Genomic DNA, 22,167 nt, shown 5'->3' on the forward strand with positions numbered 1-22,167 from the left:
GAAATTGCCTTTATCATGGCTCTCATCTTTCTGAATTACATTATAAAATGAGTGGAGATAAAGATCATTACAATATCAATGATAATATTACATGTATGTACAGTTAAAGTACACATACAATGACAAAAATTTGTCCTCCTAGATTGAATTTCCAGAATTGTTTCCATGTCAAACTTGTCAGATATTATATCCTAACAAACCAAATGTCTACATGCTGTAGATGCATGTAATGTGTAATGATATCAAAAAAATAACTTCAATGAAAAAAATTCAAACCAACATTAAAAAAAAGAAATGCAGACATGCAGACATCACAAGAATGCTACAAAAATCAATGATAAATACACATGCTTAAAGGTAAAGACAAGTATTGGAAACGCCCCAATTTCAAAAAATGAAATGGAAGCTCTCATTACCAATCATGTGAAAGAATATGTTTTGACTAATACATGATGATCACATGATGAAACCGCCTACTACAGTATTGCTCGAAATAAAGTAGACACCGTACCGCCGGGTCTCGCGGGAATCAATCCAAGATTGAGTCCCGCGGTACTCCCGCGGTAACTCTTCCCTGTGCGGTACACAAATGGCGGTAATTACCACGAAAATGTACCACGAGATTTTCAAGAAAATCTCGTAATGAACCATCACGTACGTCACTCCCTTTGTCATGTATCAAACGGAAGGATTCGCACGTCGCTTTGCCATAATTGTTTAATCACTTAAACGATGAATGACGCCGGGAGAAATGCTTTCATTCCTTATATTTCTGTCGACGGCTAAGGTTGTGATCGCGCCGCGCGAAAACGTGGGCTTATAAAAATTAGCTGACCAGTTGATGCTCGCCGGCGGGCGGCGTCTCCAATCGCCTCGATCAGCTCAGTTACTAATAATGTTGGAGTTGGAGAAGCATAACCGTCCGTAGGTCATAACATGATCGCACTCCGAAATGCTCTATCTTTCATGGTCTCAAACGGCCTTTGTCATTTCTTGATAGCGCTGTCCATGAGTTTGCATTGAAAATCATGTTTCTTTAAAAAAAAATATATATATTGATTTGTAAAGATTGCCGATAAGCCAATTCAATTTCTTTCGCATGCCAAAGCACAACGAACTCTCCTAAAATTAGGCTCACTACCCCCCAAAAAGAAAGAACAAAAATTAGTGCTCATCCCCCTCCCCCCTCCCCCGAAATATCGATCGGCGCGATTTTCATATTTCAACCTCCTCTATTGGAAAATCCTGGATCCACCCCTGATTACATCACCAAAGTCAAAGCAAGGAACCTAAATGAGGCCCTACAAAAATTTGCCACAGACCGCAAACAGCATTTTCACAAACCTGGATTTTTTAAAATTCAAAAGCAACACGATCTCGATCAGCAAATGTACCTCATGGCCCAAATACAGGTACATGTAGTTGACGTTTGATATGTACTGCGCGCGCTCAGGAATTCCCCGAATTATAATCTTGGCCATGAGTTATTTTGGAAAACCTCTCTCGATGACAATGTATCTCCATTTTATGACATTCAGTTTGCATGCAAGCAAAATACAATTACTTTTGAGTTGGGAAACTCTTTTATTCGACATAAAACCAGGGAGGTTAGTTCTTTTGTTGCCAAATTTATTGCAAAAGAGTTATTAATAAGATTATTTCAAAGTTATATCACATCTAATATGGGTTTATGAAATTAAAATATGGATAAATATGGCTGTTATTTCAGTGAAAATGACGAGCATGATGTGAGATTTTAAGGAAAGGTGAAAAGGACGGGAGAGAGGAAGAGAAATGTATAACTAAGATAAATGCGAGGGAGGGGAGACGAGGTGGAGAGAGATGGGGAGGGAGAGAGAAAGAAAGATGGTAGGGGGTACAGAGATAGACAGCTATGGGATGTTTACATTCAAACCAGGCGGGTGTTTGGGTTGGGTTTCTTTAAACCTCTCTAATAAAAAGAATAAAAGAATACAAAATATTGGTTTCCTCAATAGTGCCGTTAGTCAGGCGCCATGTTCGGTAGAGTTCAGCACTATTTTACCCGAACTTTGGTTCGGTTCGGGATTGACTAATATAAATAGCAAGACCAAGATTTCGGGATTAAGTAATATATTAGCAAGACTAAGAAAAGATCGCAGATATAATTCACCCTAAACTTGATTTACTATGCTCGCGTGGTCCATGTCACATTCCACCAGTCTTCAACCAGCAAGTCCCCAGAGAAACAAATTTATCTCTTATCTTCTTGACATAATTAAATCATTTAACAACTCGACTCTTATCTCAATCTCTTCTGTGTGACTTGATGACAAAGAAAGTGTATGTTACGCAATGTACGGTCTCTACGTACCCAGGCAGGGAGAAAGTTTTGGTTCCCACGATATGACATGACTTCTTGGAGCCTTGCCAACATAACAGCGTGCGTGATTATGCGCTCATGAATATTGATGAGTACGGACATGCTGAAAAAACTGCTATTTCCAAGTGATGTCAAGGGTAAATCATGAGAACGAATGTGTGTAAATATTCAAACATACTAAAAATAAGATAGTTGCGGGGTGAGAAACAAGAGAAAGAAGTAGAAGCATAAAAATAACAACGTCAATGTCTCCTCTTCCCCCCATCTACTTCCTCTCTCTATTATCCTTTACTCTTAACGAGTCTCCTCTTCTCCCCATCTATTTCCTCTAGTATCTTTTATTCGTAACGAGTCTCCTCTTCTCCCCATCTATTTCCTCTCTCTAGTTATTCTTCCCCGGGTCTCCTCTTCTCCCCATCTATTTCCCCTCTCTATAGTATCATTTATTCCTACCCAGTCTCTTCTCATCCCGATCTATTTCCTTCTCTCTAGTATCCTTTATTCCTACCCAGTCTCTTCTTCTCTCCATGTATTTCCTCTCTCTTTAGTATCCTTTATTCTTACCCAGTCTCTTCTTCTCTCCATCTATTTCCTTCTATTTAGTATCCTTTATCCAGTCTCTTCTTCTCTCCATCTTTTTCTCTCTCTATAGTGTCCTTTCTTCATACCCATTCTCCTCTTATAATTGTGATTAAGTTATGATAAAACATTGACAATTGTCGGTTTCGTTTTTTTTTTCCTGGGAGGCACTGTATAGGCCGATTGCGTATCTTAAATGTGGTGTCATGTCAATCAACACCAAAGTTCTAAAACACCGCGAAGTGTTACGCACCTTTGTTCTGAGAGCGCCGACTCGGGACATGGCGGGAATGTAATAAATATGTCATTATTTTGCAAGCCGTTGTTGTGACTGGATAACGATACAGAGTAATGCCACGTGGCATGAGAACATCATTGTTCAATTATTAGAGCGTACGGACCATTTAGATTGGAAATTAACAAAATTTAGGAAGCATTGGCGGATTCAGGATTTTCCAATAGAGGGGTTGGGGGGGGGGGGGCAACGGGGGCCTTTCCTCCCTGGCAAAAAACACTGACGGCCCCCACCCCTGCCCAAACAAGTTTTAAAATAAGATGGTAACCACAAAGTTACTTTTTTTTCTCAAGACGGGGGGGGGGGGGGGGGGGGGGGAAGGGCTGTTGAGTAAAAACATGATTATAGTTGTAGTGCTCACACTACCCCCCCCCAACACGAGCAACAAGAATGTTTTTTAATTTCCGCCCCCCCCCCCCCCCCACCTCAATTGGAAAACCCTGGATCCGCCCCTGCTTGCTTTACTATTTTCACCATCTCTCTCATTCAATTGGAAAACCCTGGATCCGCCACTGCTTGCTTTACTATTTTCACCAATTCTCATATATCCTCTCTCATTCTACCTTAACGTATCATTTACTCAGTCCTCTGATCTTTCAACAGCCTCCATCTCTCTCTTGCATCCTCTTTCTTCCTCTAATTTTGATCATCTATTTCACCCGCTTTTTCATGCAAAATGTTTACTTCATTCTTTCCCAATCTTTCTTCTACTCTTTTCACCACCTCTCCTATCCGAAATAATCCATAATGGCAAACGATGTTAGTAGGATTTACATCGTAACACAAAGGATAAATCAACGATGTACATGAAGTTTTCTCTCAATTTCCCAATCGATATTTTCTCGGCGTCATGATAAACATACGACACGTCCAAACACATTGCTTCCTGTCCTATAATTGACGTGAAACTTGCATCAGAAAATGTGCCCAAACCCAAGATTTTATCGAGCACTATATGCAATCAGTATTTAATCCGTTAATGCCATTAAATACCATTAAGGAGACCTTTAGAATTGGTTCATAAAAGGTGTATTGTTTCTCTAATCTCCCAGCCAGCGCCCTCGTCATCGGGCTCTTTGAAATAAGGGGACCTTTAGAATTTGTTCATAAAAGATTTCTTGAAGTCCGGTTTCTTTCAGGCTCAGCTCAAATTTTGATGTGTAAGGGGTTCTCTCTCTCTTCAGATGAACTGAACTGTTTTGTTCCCATTCCAATACAATTTACATATACTTACGAACCAAGTCATAATTGTCTGGCGGCCGCCAGATAATTCTATCTTTCCTTATCATGATTATGTTATTTTCCTTCTATCTTCTTCACTTTCTACCTTTCCTTATGGTATTCTTTGTTTTTATCCTACCACCTTCTTCTCTTTCTATTTTCTGTATGTTACTCTTTGCTTTTATACTTCTATCATTTCCTCTTTCTATTTTCATTTTGAAATTCTTTATTTTCCTTTCCAGCTTCTGTTCTTTCCTGTTATTATTCTTTGTTTCTATCTTTCTATCTTCTCTTTTTATCTCTCATGTTATTCTTTGTTTTATGTCTCTTTCTATCTGCATCATAACGTGAGGAAATAAAGCTAGATTATTTGGCGGCCGCAAGATAATTCTTTCCATATGTTATGTTGCTTTATTTCTATCGTCTTCTCTTTCTAATGGCTGAGTGCAAATGAGGTATTGCCTGGGTTATCGGGCTACACATGAAGAGAAAATATTAACAAAATTATCAATTTTCAATGTTTAGGCAAGATTCAAAGCACTAGCTGACATTAGAAGGCGGACGTGGTTTATTTAAAAACGCTCAAGAAAAGCCTGAAATACAGGCGCGGATCCAGGGGAAGGAGCGTGCTTGGCCCCCTCCCCTCCCCGCCAAAATAAAAGAGAAAGAGAGAATGAGAATAAGGGAAATAAAGAAGAGAGGAAGAAGAAAGAAAGGGGGAAGGAGATCCTCTATTGTAACTATTTTTGTTTATACAACTCGTGAAATATATTGACCTGTTCCGTTTTGTTTGTTTTAAAATTAACCAAGTTTATTTGTAAACACTAGATCCAGCGGGAGGGGGGGGGGGGGGGGGAGCCGGGGGTTAATATGATGTACATTTTGTTCCCATAATAACGGGAGACGGTTAATCCCATGAATACAAGAAAGAGGGTGGAGGGGAGCCAATAACAAATACCAAATAAATAGCAACAAACGAACAAACAATAAATGAATCAGAAAATATTACGAAATCGGTGAGATGGCCTCGGACCTCCAATTATCACCTTATTAATCAATCAATAATGATACCCCCTTCTATCTTTCACTCTATATCATCGATTGCGCTCTTATCCCTCCTTTTCTAATATTCCTCTCTTCCTTCATTCCTTCCTTTCCTTTTTTTATTTGTCCTTTATACTTTTCTATTATCTTTTGTTGTCTTCTACTATTTCTCCCCGTCTATGTCTCTCTCTACAGTTATTTAGGATCTCTTAAGTCTTATGGGGGGGGGGGCGTCTCGGCCTCCTGAATTCATTTTAATGTTCGTTTCTTTTTAGGTACCTTTTTCCAGTTTCGGAATTATGGACCCTATTTCATTTTCGGATTATGAACCCTATTGCATTTTTCGGAAATACGAACCTTCGGACAACCACCACCCCTCCCCCTCCCCCCCCCCCCCCCCAGGAACGATAACCCCCGTGGGCTTTAACATCCGAGGACAAATATCCCCCCCCCCCCCGGAACGAATATCCACGGAGGAGAATTAGCTCCCCTAGGACAAATATACGCCCGCCCCCCCCCCCCCCGCCCCCGTTCATTGAAGGGGAAGTCCACCCTGATGATAATTTGCATTTTTTTTCGGGGGGGGGGGGTGAAAATCAAAGGGGGTAATTTTCCGAGGGGGAGGGGATAATTGCCTTGGCCGGGGGTGTTCGTCCTATATATATATCTATATATATTTATTTATATCAAGTCTCCTCTTCCTCCCATGTAGATTTCCTCTCCCACGAATCCTTTATTCTTATCCAGTTTCTGATTCTTCCCATCCATTTCCTTGTATACTTTATTCCTTTACAGTCGCCTCTTCGTTCCATATATTTCCTATCTCTGATATCATTTAATCTTTAATATCTACATGTATTTCCCTTCCTTTTATCCTTTATTCTTTGATTCGTCATCTGAAGACATCACCCTTCATGGATGTTTACAAGTCCCGTCAAACATTGATTGATTAACAAGTAAATGACATGAGGTCACTGTCCTCCACACCTCTACCTAACCCCGTCTTTCTACTTCCCTCTCTGCCCTCTCCCCCCTCTCTCTCTCTCTCTCTCTCTCTATCTCTCTCTCTCCCTCCTGCACGTGATTACATTTCCCAGACATGTTTTGACAGTTCTTATCTAAGAAATATGACACGCCCCAGCCAGCTGAAACTGAAAGGGCTTGCATAGTCTGCCAATTCAGACGCCATACCATAAATGACAACTGAAAACGAGCAAATAATTATTTGCTTTTAAAAAATAAAGTTGTAAATTATTATTTAGCCAATGAGAAGAGTTAACTTTTCATCTGAAAATCACCATTTAGAGATAGAACGAGATTGTACGAATCGTTGTTGTAGTGGTTTTAAAAATGGAATTATTGTGTCTGAAACTAGACTTAGCTTTTATACCATCGGTGGTTCCAACAACGTGTGTAAGGGAATTAATCTTTCGGATAACCATGGATGTCACTGGGATAACTTTCATCTGATTTTCGGATTTATAGTTCAACATGGATATTTTAAAAGTGGGACACGTCATAGTATCAGGTAAGTATGCAATCATTGATCATCCTGTAGCTAAACAAATTGCAGCTGCGTGATTATGCTTAGTTAAGTCGTTTGTATTTTCAAACCAGAATGAGCAAAGCGATGTGGGACGTGGGAATACTTTATAATAACTCATGTCCTATGTAGTTATCAAACTTGCGTGCCTCGCGTATCGATGAATGAATTGACCTACATTCATCCCTTTGTTTCATCGTGTTTGGTTACTAGGTTACACGCTGGGGTAGTTTAAGTTTATCAGACCATTATAATGTTCAATGTATTTGTGGCTGCTTTTACCTCTTGAAATAAAGGCTCTTCGTTATTCAAATATTCAACAATTGTTCTGAAATAATGATGGTATGGTGAAATCCTACCCAAACTCGTTTATTCTCATTATTAATGAACATTTTTTTCCAGATAATTACAAACGATGCCTAGTTGGCTAACAACCATCATGTGCAGTACGTGCGAACTTGTGGAATCAAGTCGGTCAATCGGCAATTTCCATTCATTACAGATCAAAAAAATTGAAATCCCCATACATCTCTCACTCACATTAACACACACATTTTTATTTATGTTTTGAGGATAGACTAAACATACAAGAATCTCGTGTTCTACGAGACTGCGGACTCCCAAATGTGGTACATTACCGCGGGACATTATGGTAGGTGGGAGTACCGCGGTAACCAGTTGGGTGGCGGTACTCAATAAATTACCGTGGTAATTTGCTCCCGCGCGGTACACGGCGGTACGGTGTCTACTTTATTTCGAGCAATACTGTAATTCATATATTTGGTAAATTTGTTTCTCTCATGGTCTGTGAGAGATATAGGGTAGTCCCATATACATCTTTCTGTGTATAGTGCTTGTAACTTTACGAAGAATGGGCCAAATTTCTTATCATTTTGATGATTCCAGAACCTTGCAGATGCTAGATGCTAGATGATCAACCTTTTCTGATCGATTCCACAACATTTCTTTCACAATGCAATCGCATGACCTTAACTGGTCTTTACCTTTAAGGCAATGTCATGACACATTTAAGAGAAGGATACAATTGTTTGAGTACATTTACAATGTACATGTACACATGCACAAGGGCAACCATTAAAAAAGGTTGTGATGCATTATCGATTAGATACAAATTCAAATGCAAAATGTTAAAAGTTAGCAAGGTAACAACCAACCATTGAACAGCCCACAACATCATTCAAATAAAACATATATTCAAAGAACTGTTAGGCTCCAACAGAGAAAAGATATTAAATAATTCTATTAATAATTTGGGAAAAGGGATGCACACATTCAAAATCACCATTATAAAATGCATTTATTCCACCAGCTTGCCAAGTTTGCTTTTGATAAAAGCCCCATTTACTGTACTTATGGTACACTGTTTGAAAAAGCAGCACAGGTATAAATCACATTTTCCAAAGAGTATACAGTACAGTTTAATATCATATAAGAAATTTGAGAAAGTACCAGTACCGGTATATATACAAGATAATAATAAGACAGAAAATCACCCCCAAAAACCAAAAACATAACAACAAAAAATACATACAGGTACATGTATATTATATAAACTAGATGGAACTTCGACTGCGCGCAGTCGAAATGATGCCTCCGTCATAGAGCAATTTTACAAACCAAAACAGAAGAAATTGTTCAAATTCAAGTTCAATTGTAATCCATTAGCAGGTTCTCAGAATATCGTGATTACAAGCAATTTCTCATATACATATATGACCCTTTGATCTTTGACCACATGACCCTAACATCTACTCAGTTCATTGGCTCTGCAAGATGTTCCGAGTTAAATAGTAATCCATCTGTCAGTTCTAATGAGAATGCGTTCACAAGCTATTTTTGCATACATAATGAGCCCATGACCTTTGACCTTTGACCTCATGACCCAAGAATCTACTCAGTTCATTGGCTCTGCAAGATACATACATGATCTAAGTTTGGGAGGAATCCAACAATCTGTTCTAATGATAATGCGATCACAAGCTATTTTTGCATGCATAATGAGCCGCATGACCTTTGACCTAGACCTCATGACCCCAAAATTTAATCAGTTCATCGGCTCTGCAAATAACATACATGACCTAAGTTTGGCAGGAATCCATCAATCGGTTCTTGAGATAACGCGATCACAAGCTGTTTCAGCATACATAATGAGCCCTGTGACCTTTGACCTTTGACCTCGTGACCCCAAAATCTAATCAGTTCATCGTCTCTGCAAGATACATACATGACCTAAGTTTGGCAGGAATCCATCAATCGGTTCTTCAGATAACGCGATCACGAGCTGTTTTTGCATACATAATGAGCCCTGTGACCTTTGACCTTTAACCTCGTGACCCCAAAATCTAATCAGTTCATCGGCTCTGCAAGATACATACATGATTAAAGTTTGGCAGGAATCCATCAATCGGTTCTTCAGATAACGCGATCACGAGAACGGGACGTACGGACGGACGGACGTACGTACGTACGGACGTACGTACGGACGGACGGACAACCCGAAAACATAATGCCTCCGGCTACTTCGTAACGGAGGCATAAAAATATATATAAATACAAGAACATGTCAAGCAGAACATTAACATTTTGACGATACAAATACAGTATAAAACGAGATTAAAACACATACCGGTAACACCACAACACTATGCATTTCAAAGTTTATATATATATATATATATATATATATATATATGAACAAGTGAGAAGAAAACAAGTTAGAAAAAAAAGTACAAAAACAGAAACAAAATTGAGTGTTGTCCCAGTTATTGTATTCAAATCCTAACATGTCCTACATGTAAATGTATTGTATTGCATAAAACTACTGTCAGAAATTAAGAGTAAAGTCTACCAACGAATTTGGCATCTCTTTTAATGCAACATACATGTATACAACAACCATTTGTCCTAACCTGATGAAAACAAAACATGATTACCTTTTCTCCAAGGCTACAGTTGTACCTCTATTTCCAGGAGGGTATCCAATCAAGTTTAAGCAGAAAATTCAAAATTCCTACCACAAATTTTCTACATGAAACTACAATAAATCCTCTAATGGAATTAACACACTCTTCTTGAGCAGTGGAGGACTACAGTATAAATGACGTTGTCAATGCAAAACGCAACTAAAGTACATGTTTACAGTTGGTTTTGTGTGACACATCCCCCACACGATCGCCACCACTGCGTGTGGTGTGTGATATACATGTAGGATGAAGGTCTGTTTACATCAGTCCAAGAGTGCAAATAAAGAAATAGCTCCACTGATTATGACCACTGATACTCAGATCAATAGTGGCTGGTGGATTGTGAATACTGCCCCCTGATGACATCACAAAGTTAAAATGACCCTTGTACATATAGAGAAACAATACATCTATGAGTATGCAGTGTGTTGAATATGGATATGGATGAGTGGATTGCAAGTCACTGGATTGGTATTTATTTGTAATGCTGCATTAACTGTCCAACAGGATGTATTTGTGTTGACTAATAATTAGTCAGCAAAATCTAAACAATTGCAATTATCCTATAAAGTTCTGCTCGTCTAGAACTAAAATATGGTATACCTCTTTCTCGATCTTAATTGACCAATGTCCCAACTTAGCAAAATGTCTGGAAATAAAATGCTGCCACAGACCACATGGAAGCATTGAGATGTTTCCATGATATTGCTATTCAATCCCTTCCTATTTTTTCCTTTTCCTTAGATCTGCCTTTCTGTATAAGGCCCAATGTAATCTCCTCGTAGAAGTTATGATATCATTATTGATGTGAAATTGTAGCTTTCCTGATCAATAATCTTATCATCCCTCATCAGCCTAATGGACATCTAAAGACATTCACGATTCATCCCCTATCCTTCCCTCCTCCCTTTTGTAAATTCACTCTTAGAACCCCAGATATCATTCATGATTATGTGAAGTTGTCTATTCCCCACTCTCCTTTAATATCAGCTTAGTGATCATCAAATTATTGCAGACTCTATCCCAACACATGTCACTGTAAAGTACATTAACATGTGCCACCTTCCTGTATCGGCCTTCTCCCTCTCCATCACAATCCCCCAGCATTATGCACCTTCATCCTCATCATCATCATCGCCGTGGTAACCCCTCTATATGCCTTGCATGGTGGTTCCGACAAACATCATACATGCACAAACACATAGACAGACAGCACATGCACCTCTGTCAATAATTTATGAAGAGCATGTTGCAACAGTGTAGCATATGGAGTTCCTCCGGAGACACGAACGGCATCACTTTCTTCATGTTGGCATTTTTGTGAGAGCCCCTAAACACATTTTTCACAATCTATCTATAGACAGTAGACACCCCCGCTAATCTATGCCTCAGTCCTTTCTCAACATCAATATTGCAAGCAGAAGGGAGCATAACTTTTTAAAGGTTAGTTCCCAACAGGGCATCACAAGAGAAGAGGGGAGGGGCGGGGGAGAAGGGGGTGAAATGATTGTCCCCATTCAAACTTTGTCTCCCAGTCCAGAATCATTGGCAGACTTTTCATCATATGACAGAAAATAAATACAATGTACATGTATATCGAAATCCATTTTTCCCCCTCATATCTTCTTTCTTCAAATGTGACCTTTCTGAGGACCTCATTTTGTTCTTCCTTGCCTGTAAGTTTGACAGTTTTCAGATATTGTGTCTGCACTCTGCAAATTGATTGTCAATTTGTCATCCCCGATGATCCCCCCCCCCCCCATTCAAAATGGTCCAGCAATCACTGCTCCAATTTTGTATGCATTCATCAATAATAAAACAAAGGTAGTAAAACAAAAGAAACTGTGACAATAACTGACAAAACAAACAAGGAAACATTTAAACAAAACAAGGACATGCAATAAGATTCAGATAACAATTCTGACAAGCCTTAACTTAAAATCAATCAAATCCATTAAAATTAGTATTGCATGTAACATTTAAGCATCTTGCATTCCAACAAACACATTTAATGGTCATTCAAACATGCTAATAGTGAGAGCTCTGGGAAATACAGATTCCTCACTTAACTGATGGAAAACATGTAAAATACCCTAAAACCACAGTTTATAGAAAAAATAGATTATGTTAACAAAACCACAACCCTGCTAATCCTTTTCGATCCATAACAGCTGTATTGTTATTCACTCTCCATTCCTACCAATAAGCAATTCAACAATCTCTAAAATTGATTTGCTTCTCATAAAGTGATAAACAAATACTTTTTAAATCAAAATACCAATCAACCAACTCTGAACTCCGGCATGTACCGGTACATGTAATACCCAAAGATGTTTACATGTCAAAAGTACATATATTTTCACGCATACAAAATACACATGTAGGCCTACTGACTGCACTGGATTTAAAGTGCATTTGCTATTAAACAATATGTTTAATCGCTCAATCTGAATTCTGAAAGATTATTAGCTTTCTGCTACTTAATAATAAAGTCCAAATCAAATTCAAAACTTTAATAACAATTTCTCAAAGCTTTACTCAATATCAGCAATTTTACTTTTTATACTTGTTATTTAGTAATATTCCTGTATTTTAAATGAAAAATAAATAAATCACCATTCACCAATTAAGTTCAAGCTTTTTCACATTTAAAGAAAATAAGAAATACAATCAGCATGGTAACATCCAAACTGCATACCAGGGGTGGGAGGCTTTGAACATGCAGTGTGCAGGGAGCTGGGAGGGAGGTGTTAGTAAATTATTTTTTATTCCTTCTTCTTCTTCATTCATGATATAAGGTACTCACTTCTGAACCTGGAGCTCCATTCTGTATAGTTTGCTTTCTTCATTTGCCAACAAAAATGAGTGCAAAAACAATGATGAATTATCAAATATTTCAATAGAATATAAGGAGATGAATTGCAAAATCATAATATCTTGGGGTAGAAATGTGGACCTACATGTACAGTACATGAATCACATCTGTATTACAAAAAGGTAAGTCTCCTAAATAAATAGTGCCTCACTGTGACCAAATTGTGATGTGTGGAAAAAAAACATACAAATACATGTAAATGTCATATGTCCCCATTATTGTGATAAGTTTTTGTAGATGATACTATCCAAGGAAAAAGTCAGGAGAAAAAATGCTGAACATGAGCTACTATAGTAGACCGACTGGAAAAAAACCCCATTGAAATATAGTGAATATGCACTTCAATAAGTCAGTCAGAGAAGGGAAAAAAACAATTCCATGGTCAGAGTTACACTAGCAATGAGAATATTACAATAAAATTGAGACAAACAAGTAACACTGTACATCTACATGTGCTGAATATACATGCATTGCACAATCATGATCCACTGAATTGACTGAAACTTACCGTATACTGAATTAAAAGCATAGTGAGGAAAAACATCTTGAAAAAAGATGAATATGATCGTTTCCTGAATATGCTACTATGGTTAACGGTGGTACCAGTCTGTACCACTATCTTTTGCCATAGCATGTCAAAGTTTGTACATTGTACATGTACAGTGCGCCCCAGAAAAAATGAAACCTGAATACAAATTATTATTGTGGGCATTAAGTAGCATTAACCTACATCATGTGAGCTGATATAATTAATATGATTACTTGCTTTTCATAAAGTAGAGGTACATGTACGGTGCATACATGTATGCTTTCAAATGATTCTTTGATTGAGTTATCCATACATGCTACTTCAAAAACAGTGTTGCTCCATGAAGCATGTATGTATTAATATGATCACTGAACCATTTTAATTTTTAAAGCATGACTAATTTCTAAAAAGCAAGGAACTATATTCTTATAATAGTAGTTTGTTCACAATAATTGTTTGTTGTTGGTTTTCATGTATTTTGGGCCGCACTATACAGTATATCTTTTACTGTACATGTAGATGTATATAAATATTGAAATACATATTGAATTATTGATGAACAGTTCAGAAATAAACTCAGTTTACTCACTTTACTGCAGGGGTTTTTAAGCATACTTAAAATGCAAACTGAACACACAAGTGAGTATGCCTACTATATAGGATCATTTTTGCGTGCAGCTATTTTTCCATCCTCACTAGCAAAAAGTACCCCTTTACCAGAGATTTTGGGAACGTGAATGAGGTGTACATGCGAGATTTAATACATTTTTTAAGGACTTATGGTAGAAAATTGTATATAACTTATAAGACAAATATTCATTATTGTTGGTGAGATTTGATCCATGTTTTAAGTAAAATACTAGATTATCTAAGGCAAAAGCGACCATTTTATAAAAGCATTTTAACAAATAATCTCTATCAAACAGATTTTGGAAGAGTCAAGATATTGATAGTTGGGTCTGGACTCTGGACTATACTAATTACTATAAAATATATCCATATTTGCAGGGCTGTCAACTTTGGGAAACTGCTTCGAGGAAGATCACATTCATATGCAATTTTTTGGGGGCTCGACGGGGGAAGGGGGGGAAGATGTTGAGTAAAAAAAAAATTGAAGTGCTCACTAACCCCCCCCCCCCCCCCCCCCCCCTATCAAGCAAAAAAAAAATTGCATACGATACGGTACGCTGGTTCATTTTACATGTTTGGCGAGAGGTTTTTTCATAAACCGGGAGATTGCGGTAGAAAGGGCGTGGTGGCGGGAGTCTCCCGCTACGAGCTGATGGGAAGGCAGGAGAATGAGTGTGGAGGCGTGAGACTCCCTTCAAATGCAAGAGGGTTGACAGCCCTGTATTAAGTACCCTGTATTTGTCCAACGTACCCAACGATGCACGATGGAACCACCATTATCAGTAGAGGCGCTGGTCTGAGAATGAGGATCGTCCACATAAACAAAGATATTCTTGTAAACGCTGACAAATTGCGTCCTGAAAATAAGGATCATCTGCATTTTTGCGGAGGTTTTTTTCATTGGCGCTCTGCAGGTTTCAGGTTTTTGAAGTTGAACCCATGCTGGTGACGCGATGCAAAAAAACAGATTCCGCTTAAGAAAATAAGTTAACCCCAGTTTACTGTCTACTTTATGGGTTTACCGTCTTCCCGAGGATTTATCGCTCATAGCGTGAGTCTCTGTACAAATTCAATGTAAAATGCATCAAGAAAATCATTGCAAAATCTGTTTTGCGCAAAGCCGAAAATGCGGACGATCATTATTTATGCGGAGGCGCGTCTACAATGACGATTCTCGTTTATGAGGACGATCCTTATTCTCGGACTAGCACCACTGATTATCAATTCTCATGCCAATTCATTTTTCAGAGATTAACACAGTGCACAGTCACTAAGAGTAAGACACTAGACTCGTTTTCAGAATTAAATGCCCTAAATTCCACTAAGATGATCTGAGTATGACTACAGAAATCCCTAGGCCTATAAGTAACCTATGTATCAGCAAAGACAGATGATCTTCACTCAGTTCAACACAGTCGAAAAAGACTCGAAATGATTCCATTCATTCATTTACACAAATGATTCAGCAAGCAGTCACAAATGCAACAACTCACACTCACAGCCACACGTTACGAATTTGCACGAACCTCCGACCGTTTCACAAGTTTGTCTCTGTAATTTCTGTTTAAAATCAACCAAAAAACATGCAAAGAGTCTTAAAAACTCACATTATCAGATTTAGTTCAAATAGATGAAATATGGATATTTTTCCTCTTCTTCTTCTTTCGATTAGTAGCTTGAGTCCGTCACAATTTCAAGGCATTCACAGTGCAGTACGCGTTGTGGCGCAGTCGAGTCTAATCTGCATTTATATTCGCTGCCTAGCGGAAATTCCCATTGATCTTGGCCCAAACTCTAGGGTCAAAATATGACTCATGTAGAGCCATAAGTTATTCAATACGAGGATAGCGCTTCACTGTCGTATGTCGAAGAATTTTTTATAGCTTTATAACACAAGAGCAATAGATCCAACTCGGATTTTTTACGACCGCACATATCGTGAATGAATTTCTGAAGGGAGCCATCTGTTGGTGAAAAAGAAGAAAAGAAGAAGAGCTGACTTTTTTAGGTGTGAAATTTGTTTTTCTAACAAGGATTGAGTTATGGCTTTGTCAATGAAGAAAGCAACGGGTGGTGGTGTAAGTATATTCACAATTATCTATTACCAATTTAAAAAATGATTTGATATGTATTGACGGTTGCAGAAATGCAAAATAGGTAGAACTCTAAGTTAGATCTAATAATGTCGGAACAGTCCCATACGTTTATCATTTTGTTTGTGAAATGTGGTCTTCTTGAATTTATTGGATGGATGAGCTGAGCGGTTTTATTACCTAAGATGACCTTTTATCAAAATACGGGAAGTAGAAAGAATATAAATTTTAATTAATAAGTAAAATTTCATACAAAAATTAGGCAGTTTTCTTCATGAACCAACCAAGTTCAACAATCACAATGTTGTTACCATTAATCATGTTAATAGAGTAAAGGAGCCGGTAATCGGCCAGCTCCAGTTTTCGGCCGATTGGTCGGTGCAAGGTAAAATCCCTCTAAAATACATGGCATAATAGCATAACACATGCACATCGCCCACACACATACCATACCATGCCAGTGTCACTGAAGAACCACATTTGCAATGAAAAATATATCCTAAAATATCACATTTTAGCGATGTAATCGGCGGTCCCGCTACCCGAATCTGAAAAATCGAGTATCTTACGCGTGTCTGTAAGAAATATGGGTGCCATAAAATGAGCTCTGTTTCAAGTATTTTTCAGATTTAGAGCCCGATTTTGTGCTAGTCGCAAGCTCAAAAGTATCTCATCGCATGTATTAAATCAATGCAGCCGCACACCGCAACGCACACACGATATCTCTGTCTAATTCAGATTCCAATATCCGATCAACGCAGTACTAGTTTTCGGCCTGGCGAGCTCCGGGGAGCTCGGGCGTGGGATATCTGCTCCGCCCGCTAGTGCTATAGATAAGCGCGGAAACGCACGGCGCGTGCGCGCGCGCTTCCTATTGACTTTGTACATGCGGCCGAAAACTGGTACGCTATGCCGAAAACTGACTCCGAAACAGTGAAAATTGAAATGAATATAATTCGTGATTTTTTTTCTGGGATTCTTGTTTTGTTTAAATAATAATAATATTTGCTTTATGATTTGAACCAAAAACGATAATAAATAGGAAGTAAAGGGTCCAAAAAATAGGATTTTGTCTTAAGTGGCCGAAAACCGGCTCCTTTACTCTATTACTTGTTAACATGGTTAGTAAGTAAGATATAAACATATATTTCTACTGCATGTACTTACTTTTGATCTTCTCCACCACCATCAATTTATCGTCATCATTAGATTTAATCATTCGACAGGGCTAGGGACCAACCTCATGAATTAGATAATAAAGTGTATCTCCATTCTCCATGATCTCTATCTCAAATTTTAGCATGAGGATGTAACTTAGATAAAGCCTATAACAGTTTATACAAATCCTAGCGTGCGTCAGAAAGAAATTACCATGGTTTTATTGTTCTCTAGAAGCCTGTAACCCTGTTAGCCCTGTAAGGAATGATATCCGAACCCAAGAAAAATAGCTTACAAATATATCATTACCAAGTCGCCTTTGCCTTGATTTCCATAAACCTACATTTACTTCATGTAATATAATTTTTATATTTGCAGGATGATGATGTGAATGTCACACTTGAAGATCAACAGAAGATCAACAAGTTTGCAAGGAAAAGCAATAAACTTGGAGAAATTCAGGATGAAATCACAAACAAAAAGGTAATTGGGAATTGCCATGACACAAACATGTATATCATATGCCTAAAGATCTTTTTTTATTCCAACTAAAGTTTGGATGAAAATTTTTGAACAGGGCATATTAAATACTTGCCTGGGGCCCGTTCCTAGAAACCGTCATAAGTCTAACTTCTTGACTAAATCAGCGTTAGTGAGCAACTTGTCCGCTACGTGTTTCACGAAGCCCTCTTTGGTAACATCAAGGACATCTTCCTGACTAAGGAGTTATGACGCCTTCAACACCGTCATATCTCTGTCATAACTATTTAGTCGATGGGCAGCACCATCACATGTCATTTATTGGGTAGACTATGGCTAGCAAGAAAGGACAATAAATCCTCCAGCTATGATCTTTCTACACATTCACTTAAACAGGAAGTTATCATTTCTTTATATCAGAAAATCTTTTGAAAATATGCCATGACTATATCCCAGGCTTTTTCCACTGTTATAAACTGATTATACACGTTTATTTCGATATTGTAAAATCCTTGAAGGGAAGTATAATCTACCACGACAGGCAAGCCATAGTTCGAAGTGTATTCTTTAGTTTTCAGACCCATATTGCTTTCGAGATAAATTCTATCTTCAAATGTGTAAAATGAATAGTTTAAAACATGTGTTTTAACATTTAGAATGTTGAAGTTTTGTCATTTGATTATTCAACTGACACCTAAAACATTGAACACAAATTTCATTGCATCATATTTTTCTAAAAATAATATATTGGTGTATTTTTATAAACTATCAAATGAAAATATCTGGGGGGTACCCATCTCAAGAACAATACTGATTCACCGGTCATGTAATGAAATACTCACAATTATACTTTACAAGTACTTCTGTTGTATAAACTACACAAATTTGGAAGTATATTGCATCTCTTATTTCTTGGTATCATTTTCAATCCTTTTTATTACTAATTCATTTAAATAATTGCATTTTCCCTAATATTACTTTTGTAATAATCCGGTGGTATTGCGACTAAGGCTAAGTCGTGGCTCCTCTTCTCTCCGATAGTATCGATCTCATGAGATATCTATCTAGTAAGCTCTTCGTGAAATGGTTTAGGAAGATCAGAGACATCTCCGTAGTTGGCGGATGACTGTCTTGTCGTTGGTTTCTAGGAACGAGCCCCTGATTATCATGAACAAGGATTGTAAGCCAGAGTGTGTTTTTCTTATAAATGAAGATATTAGGATATTACATTGGGTGCCTTTAAAAAATATTTTTTGCCATAGTTTGTATTCAAAATGTAGCTTCCTACAATCTGTTTCCTTGCTCATAAGTAACAAACATTTCTCTCTTTGTGTACATGTATGTATGTCTCAGTCTGTGTTTGTATGCCTGTCAGGCTCTCTCTCTCTCTCTCTCTCTCCCTCTCTCTCTCTCTCTTTCTCTCCCCCTCCCTCCCTCCCTCCCTCCCTCCCTCCCTCTCTCTCTCTCTCTCCCTCCCTCTCCCTCTCCAATCCATCTCTCTCTCTCTCTTTCAAACATGAAGTATCGTGTCTGTTATATTGTTGAATAGTATTTTTAATTTTGTTTCCTCTCTTAATTGATTATTGTAGAAAGATCTTCAAAACCTGGAGGATGCAGCCGATGAATTAGTCCTGGGAGACGAAGATGACTTCATACCATATCCTTTCACCACTTTTGTCTTACTCTTGTAAAAAGTATTGGTAATTTCAAACGAATTAAGCCTGAAAAATAATGCAGGTTTTTTTTTTCTTTCTGATGTAGACAGATGATTTTAGGCATTACTCTTTTGGCTATTTGCAAATAACAGTCACTTTACATTTTCTTTTTAAACTATAAATAATAAATAAATATAATATGGAATTTTTTTTTTTCTTGGGGGGGGGGGGGTGGGGGTTGGGGGGAGGGGTCCAGCTCCTTTATGACCTTAAGACTTTGCTCTGTGAGAAATTGTGGAAAAATATCAATATAACAGGGATTACATTTTATGAGGATTACTAGAACTTGAACCGTCTTCAGCTGTTTCAAATTTGTTATATTTTAGTTTTTTTAGTTTTTAAATTTTCGGCTACCTTGATACTTGCGTGCAAATGGTTGGTTTTGGAAAGTCTTGAGCTGTTTTGAATTTATGTTGTTTTCTTCTCCTATTTTGGGGGTTGTTATTGTTGTCGCTAGTTTTCTGTTAAGCTTATTTCTTAAGTTAATCATTACCACTTTTATTCAAATGGTTAGTTCTCAGACAATGTTTAGAAAAAATGGCTCTTGTAAAAAGAATACACAAGACAAGTAATCCAGCTAACAATGGAAGTTACAAACTTATTCAGGTTCGAAACTGACTCACGTCTTTTGGATGGTGACGTTTAAAGGTTGGTACCCAGACGTAAATAATCATATCTGATTGATACACGTCTGTAAAAACCCAGTACACACACACACAATTTCTATGTTTTGACCTTGACTCTCTGCATCACGTATCAGATTGGGGAGGTGTTCTTTCACCAGAGTCTTGAGGATGCCCAGCAGTCGGTGGAGAATGCCAAGACAAGGATGGAGGAGGGGATAGCTGCCCTGGAGGCCCAGGGTGACGGCCTTAAGGGAGAACTAGGAGACCTCAAGGCACAGCTATACGCCAAATTTGGAAAGAATATCAATTTGGAGATGGATGAAGATTGATGAAGGATCATACGACTTTTGGACAGTTTTGACTTTTGAAGCTGAAATGTGACATATTTGTGTGTTTTTGTATGATTTGCTGAGCTTGCATGAATCATTCTGAACAGCAAAGTTTAGATGTTTTGCAAGGTACATGTGACATACCGGTAGTAACTTCTTATATATTAAAACTATAGTGCGAGTGCTTTGATAAATAATTATGGTGTGTCCATATATATATATCTGAGGGATGGGGAGGGGTGTTAAACTTGTTAACAAGGAAGAAGATGATGTAAATTAAATTGGTACTTTCAGTCTCAGGTACAGGGTATTAACTTCTGTAAAAGTTCATCTTTTGAAATTCAGAATTTTATCAGTGCTAAATGTTTGTACCGGACTATATCTGCCATATTACATGTACAAGTGTATGTATGGTACTTGGAATAGTGGAATGGCTGTGAATGAGCCTGTAGAAAGTAGAGGCTCGTAAAAACCTAGATGACCGACATTCCTTGATTGCACATTTGACATTTCCATTACTAAAGTTTGTGAGTAGCAGCTTCTGAGTCACATTTCTCTTTGCTGTGTTTAGTGAAAGTGCCTGCAACATGGCAACAGTTAATATGCCCCTCTTCTGTTTGGCTGCAACCAAGGAAATCTCCTTGCTACCCATACATGTACAGTATACCCTTTTTTTTTTTGTCCATCCAAATTGAGAAGAAAGATGTATATCTGTTCTTTCAACGGGATAATGATGTTGCTTTGAAATATCATAAAAATATTTAAAAGTCCTATCATATTGTGGTAAAACTGCGGGCTAGCTAATGATCAATGCTAAAAGTAGAACTATCTTATGCTATTGTTCAACCACTTTACATTATGGCAATAGCAAAAAATGATACATTAGTGGATATAAATCATTTTCATTTGAAATGTACAGAATGACATAACAAAGGGGTGTCCAATAGAAGTCTGTCATACAAGCATGTGACCACTGTTTTGACACATATTTATAGGTCATCTATAATTTTATTGATAGAACATCCAAAAATATGAATTATGGTATCAAAACACATGTTAATAATACTCTCCATTCCCATGACAATATTTTTCACGGTGAATAACGGGAAACACATATCCATTTATAAAATGTGATCTTTAAGGAGTTGGATTTGATGAATAATACTTTCTACTTTGAGCATCTACATGTACAGATCCTTTTCAATTTTGATATCTGGACTGGACATCATAGAACTACCCATACAGACCAACTCATGGTTGAGGCCGGTTATTCCCTTCTCACTTTTATAAAAGCAGAGTTTTGTCGGATGGAAAATGAGTTGTTACCAGTAGTAACATTTAGACTGCAATGAATTCCGGTATGCTTTGTTTCTGCAAACGGAGATGGCTTATAACCAAGTACGTTTGAGAAAATGAAATTGTCTAACTTGTGCAAATGCTTTGTACAGTTTTGTTAATAAATGTGGATAAATTAAAAAAAGTCCTGTCTGTATTTCTCTATGATTGCACCAAGTTTTTATGTCAGTTTTTCAAGATTTTAGTCTTTTCTCTCACCTATATCAATTCCCGGTGGTCTGTTTGCATCTCTCTCATTTGTTTGAAATGTATCTCTTCTTTTCCGAACATCCTTCGTGTGTCTCTTGTACTGCCTCTGGACATGTATTTCATCTTTTTAATTCATCTCCCTTTCTCCTCTCTCACTGC

At 37.7% G+C, this 22,167-nt stretch overlaps 2 protein-coding genes across 3 annotated transcripts in view; one reads left to right on the forward strand and one right to left on the reverse strand.

Moving 5' to 3' along the window:
* The window catches only part of LOC583833 (protein NDRG3), a 31,354-nt gene extending 18,485 nt beyond the window's left edge, over nucleotides 1–12,869 (reverse strand). For both annotated transcript variants that reach the window (XM_030984724.1, XM_030984730.1), the window contains exon 1: nucleotides 12,835–12,869. In XM_030984724.1, coding sequence (XP_030840584.1) covers nucleotides 12,835–12,854 — 20 coding nt within the window. In that variant the 5' untranslated portion in view covers nucleotides 12,855–12,869. The remainder of the gene's footprint in view (nucleotides 1–12,834) is intronic.
* Nucleotides 12,870–16,008: 3,139 nt separating this feature from the next.
* On the forward strand, nucleotides 16,009–21,942 carry LOC583860 (prefoldin subunit 4). Its single transcript, XM_011673626.2, has 4 exons — nucleotides 16,009–16,140; nucleotides 17,692–17,796; nucleotides 19,383–19,450; nucleotides 20,262–21,942. The coding sequence occupies exons 1-4, from the start codon at nucleotides 16,105–16,107 to the stop codon at nucleotides 20,461–20,463; spliced, it is 411 nt and encodes a 136-aa protein (XP_011671928.2). The 5' UTR covers nucleotides 16,009–16,104; the 3' UTR covers nucleotides 20,464–21,942.
* The last annotated feature ends 225 nt before the right edge of the window (nucleotides 21,943–22,167 follow it).

The sequence above is a fragment of the Strongylocentrotus purpuratus genome, unplaced genomic scaffold (assembly GCF_000002235.5).
Source record: "Strongylocentrotus purpuratus isolate Spur 01 unplaced genomic scaffold, Spur_5.0 spur5_contig_834, whole genome shotgun sequence".
NCBI lineage: Eukaryota > Metazoa > Echinodermata > Echinoidea > Camarodonta > Strongylocentrotidae > Strongylocentrotus > Strongylocentrotus purpuratus.

Bases quoted from the DNA above. Each gene is read 5' to 3' on its own strand.
- LOC583860 (XM_011673626.2), top strand. From the start codon at position 16,105: ATGGCTTTGTCAATGAAGAAAGCAACGGGTGGTGGT. The intron at 16,141-17,691 runs GTAAGTATATTC...TTATATTTGCAG, and splicing joins AGAAAGCAACGGGTGGTGGT to GATGATGATGTGAATGTCAC. The intron at 17,797-19,382 runs GTAATTGGGAAT...TGATTATTGTAG, and splicing joins ATGAAATCACAAACAAAAAG to AAAGATCTTCAAAACCTGGA.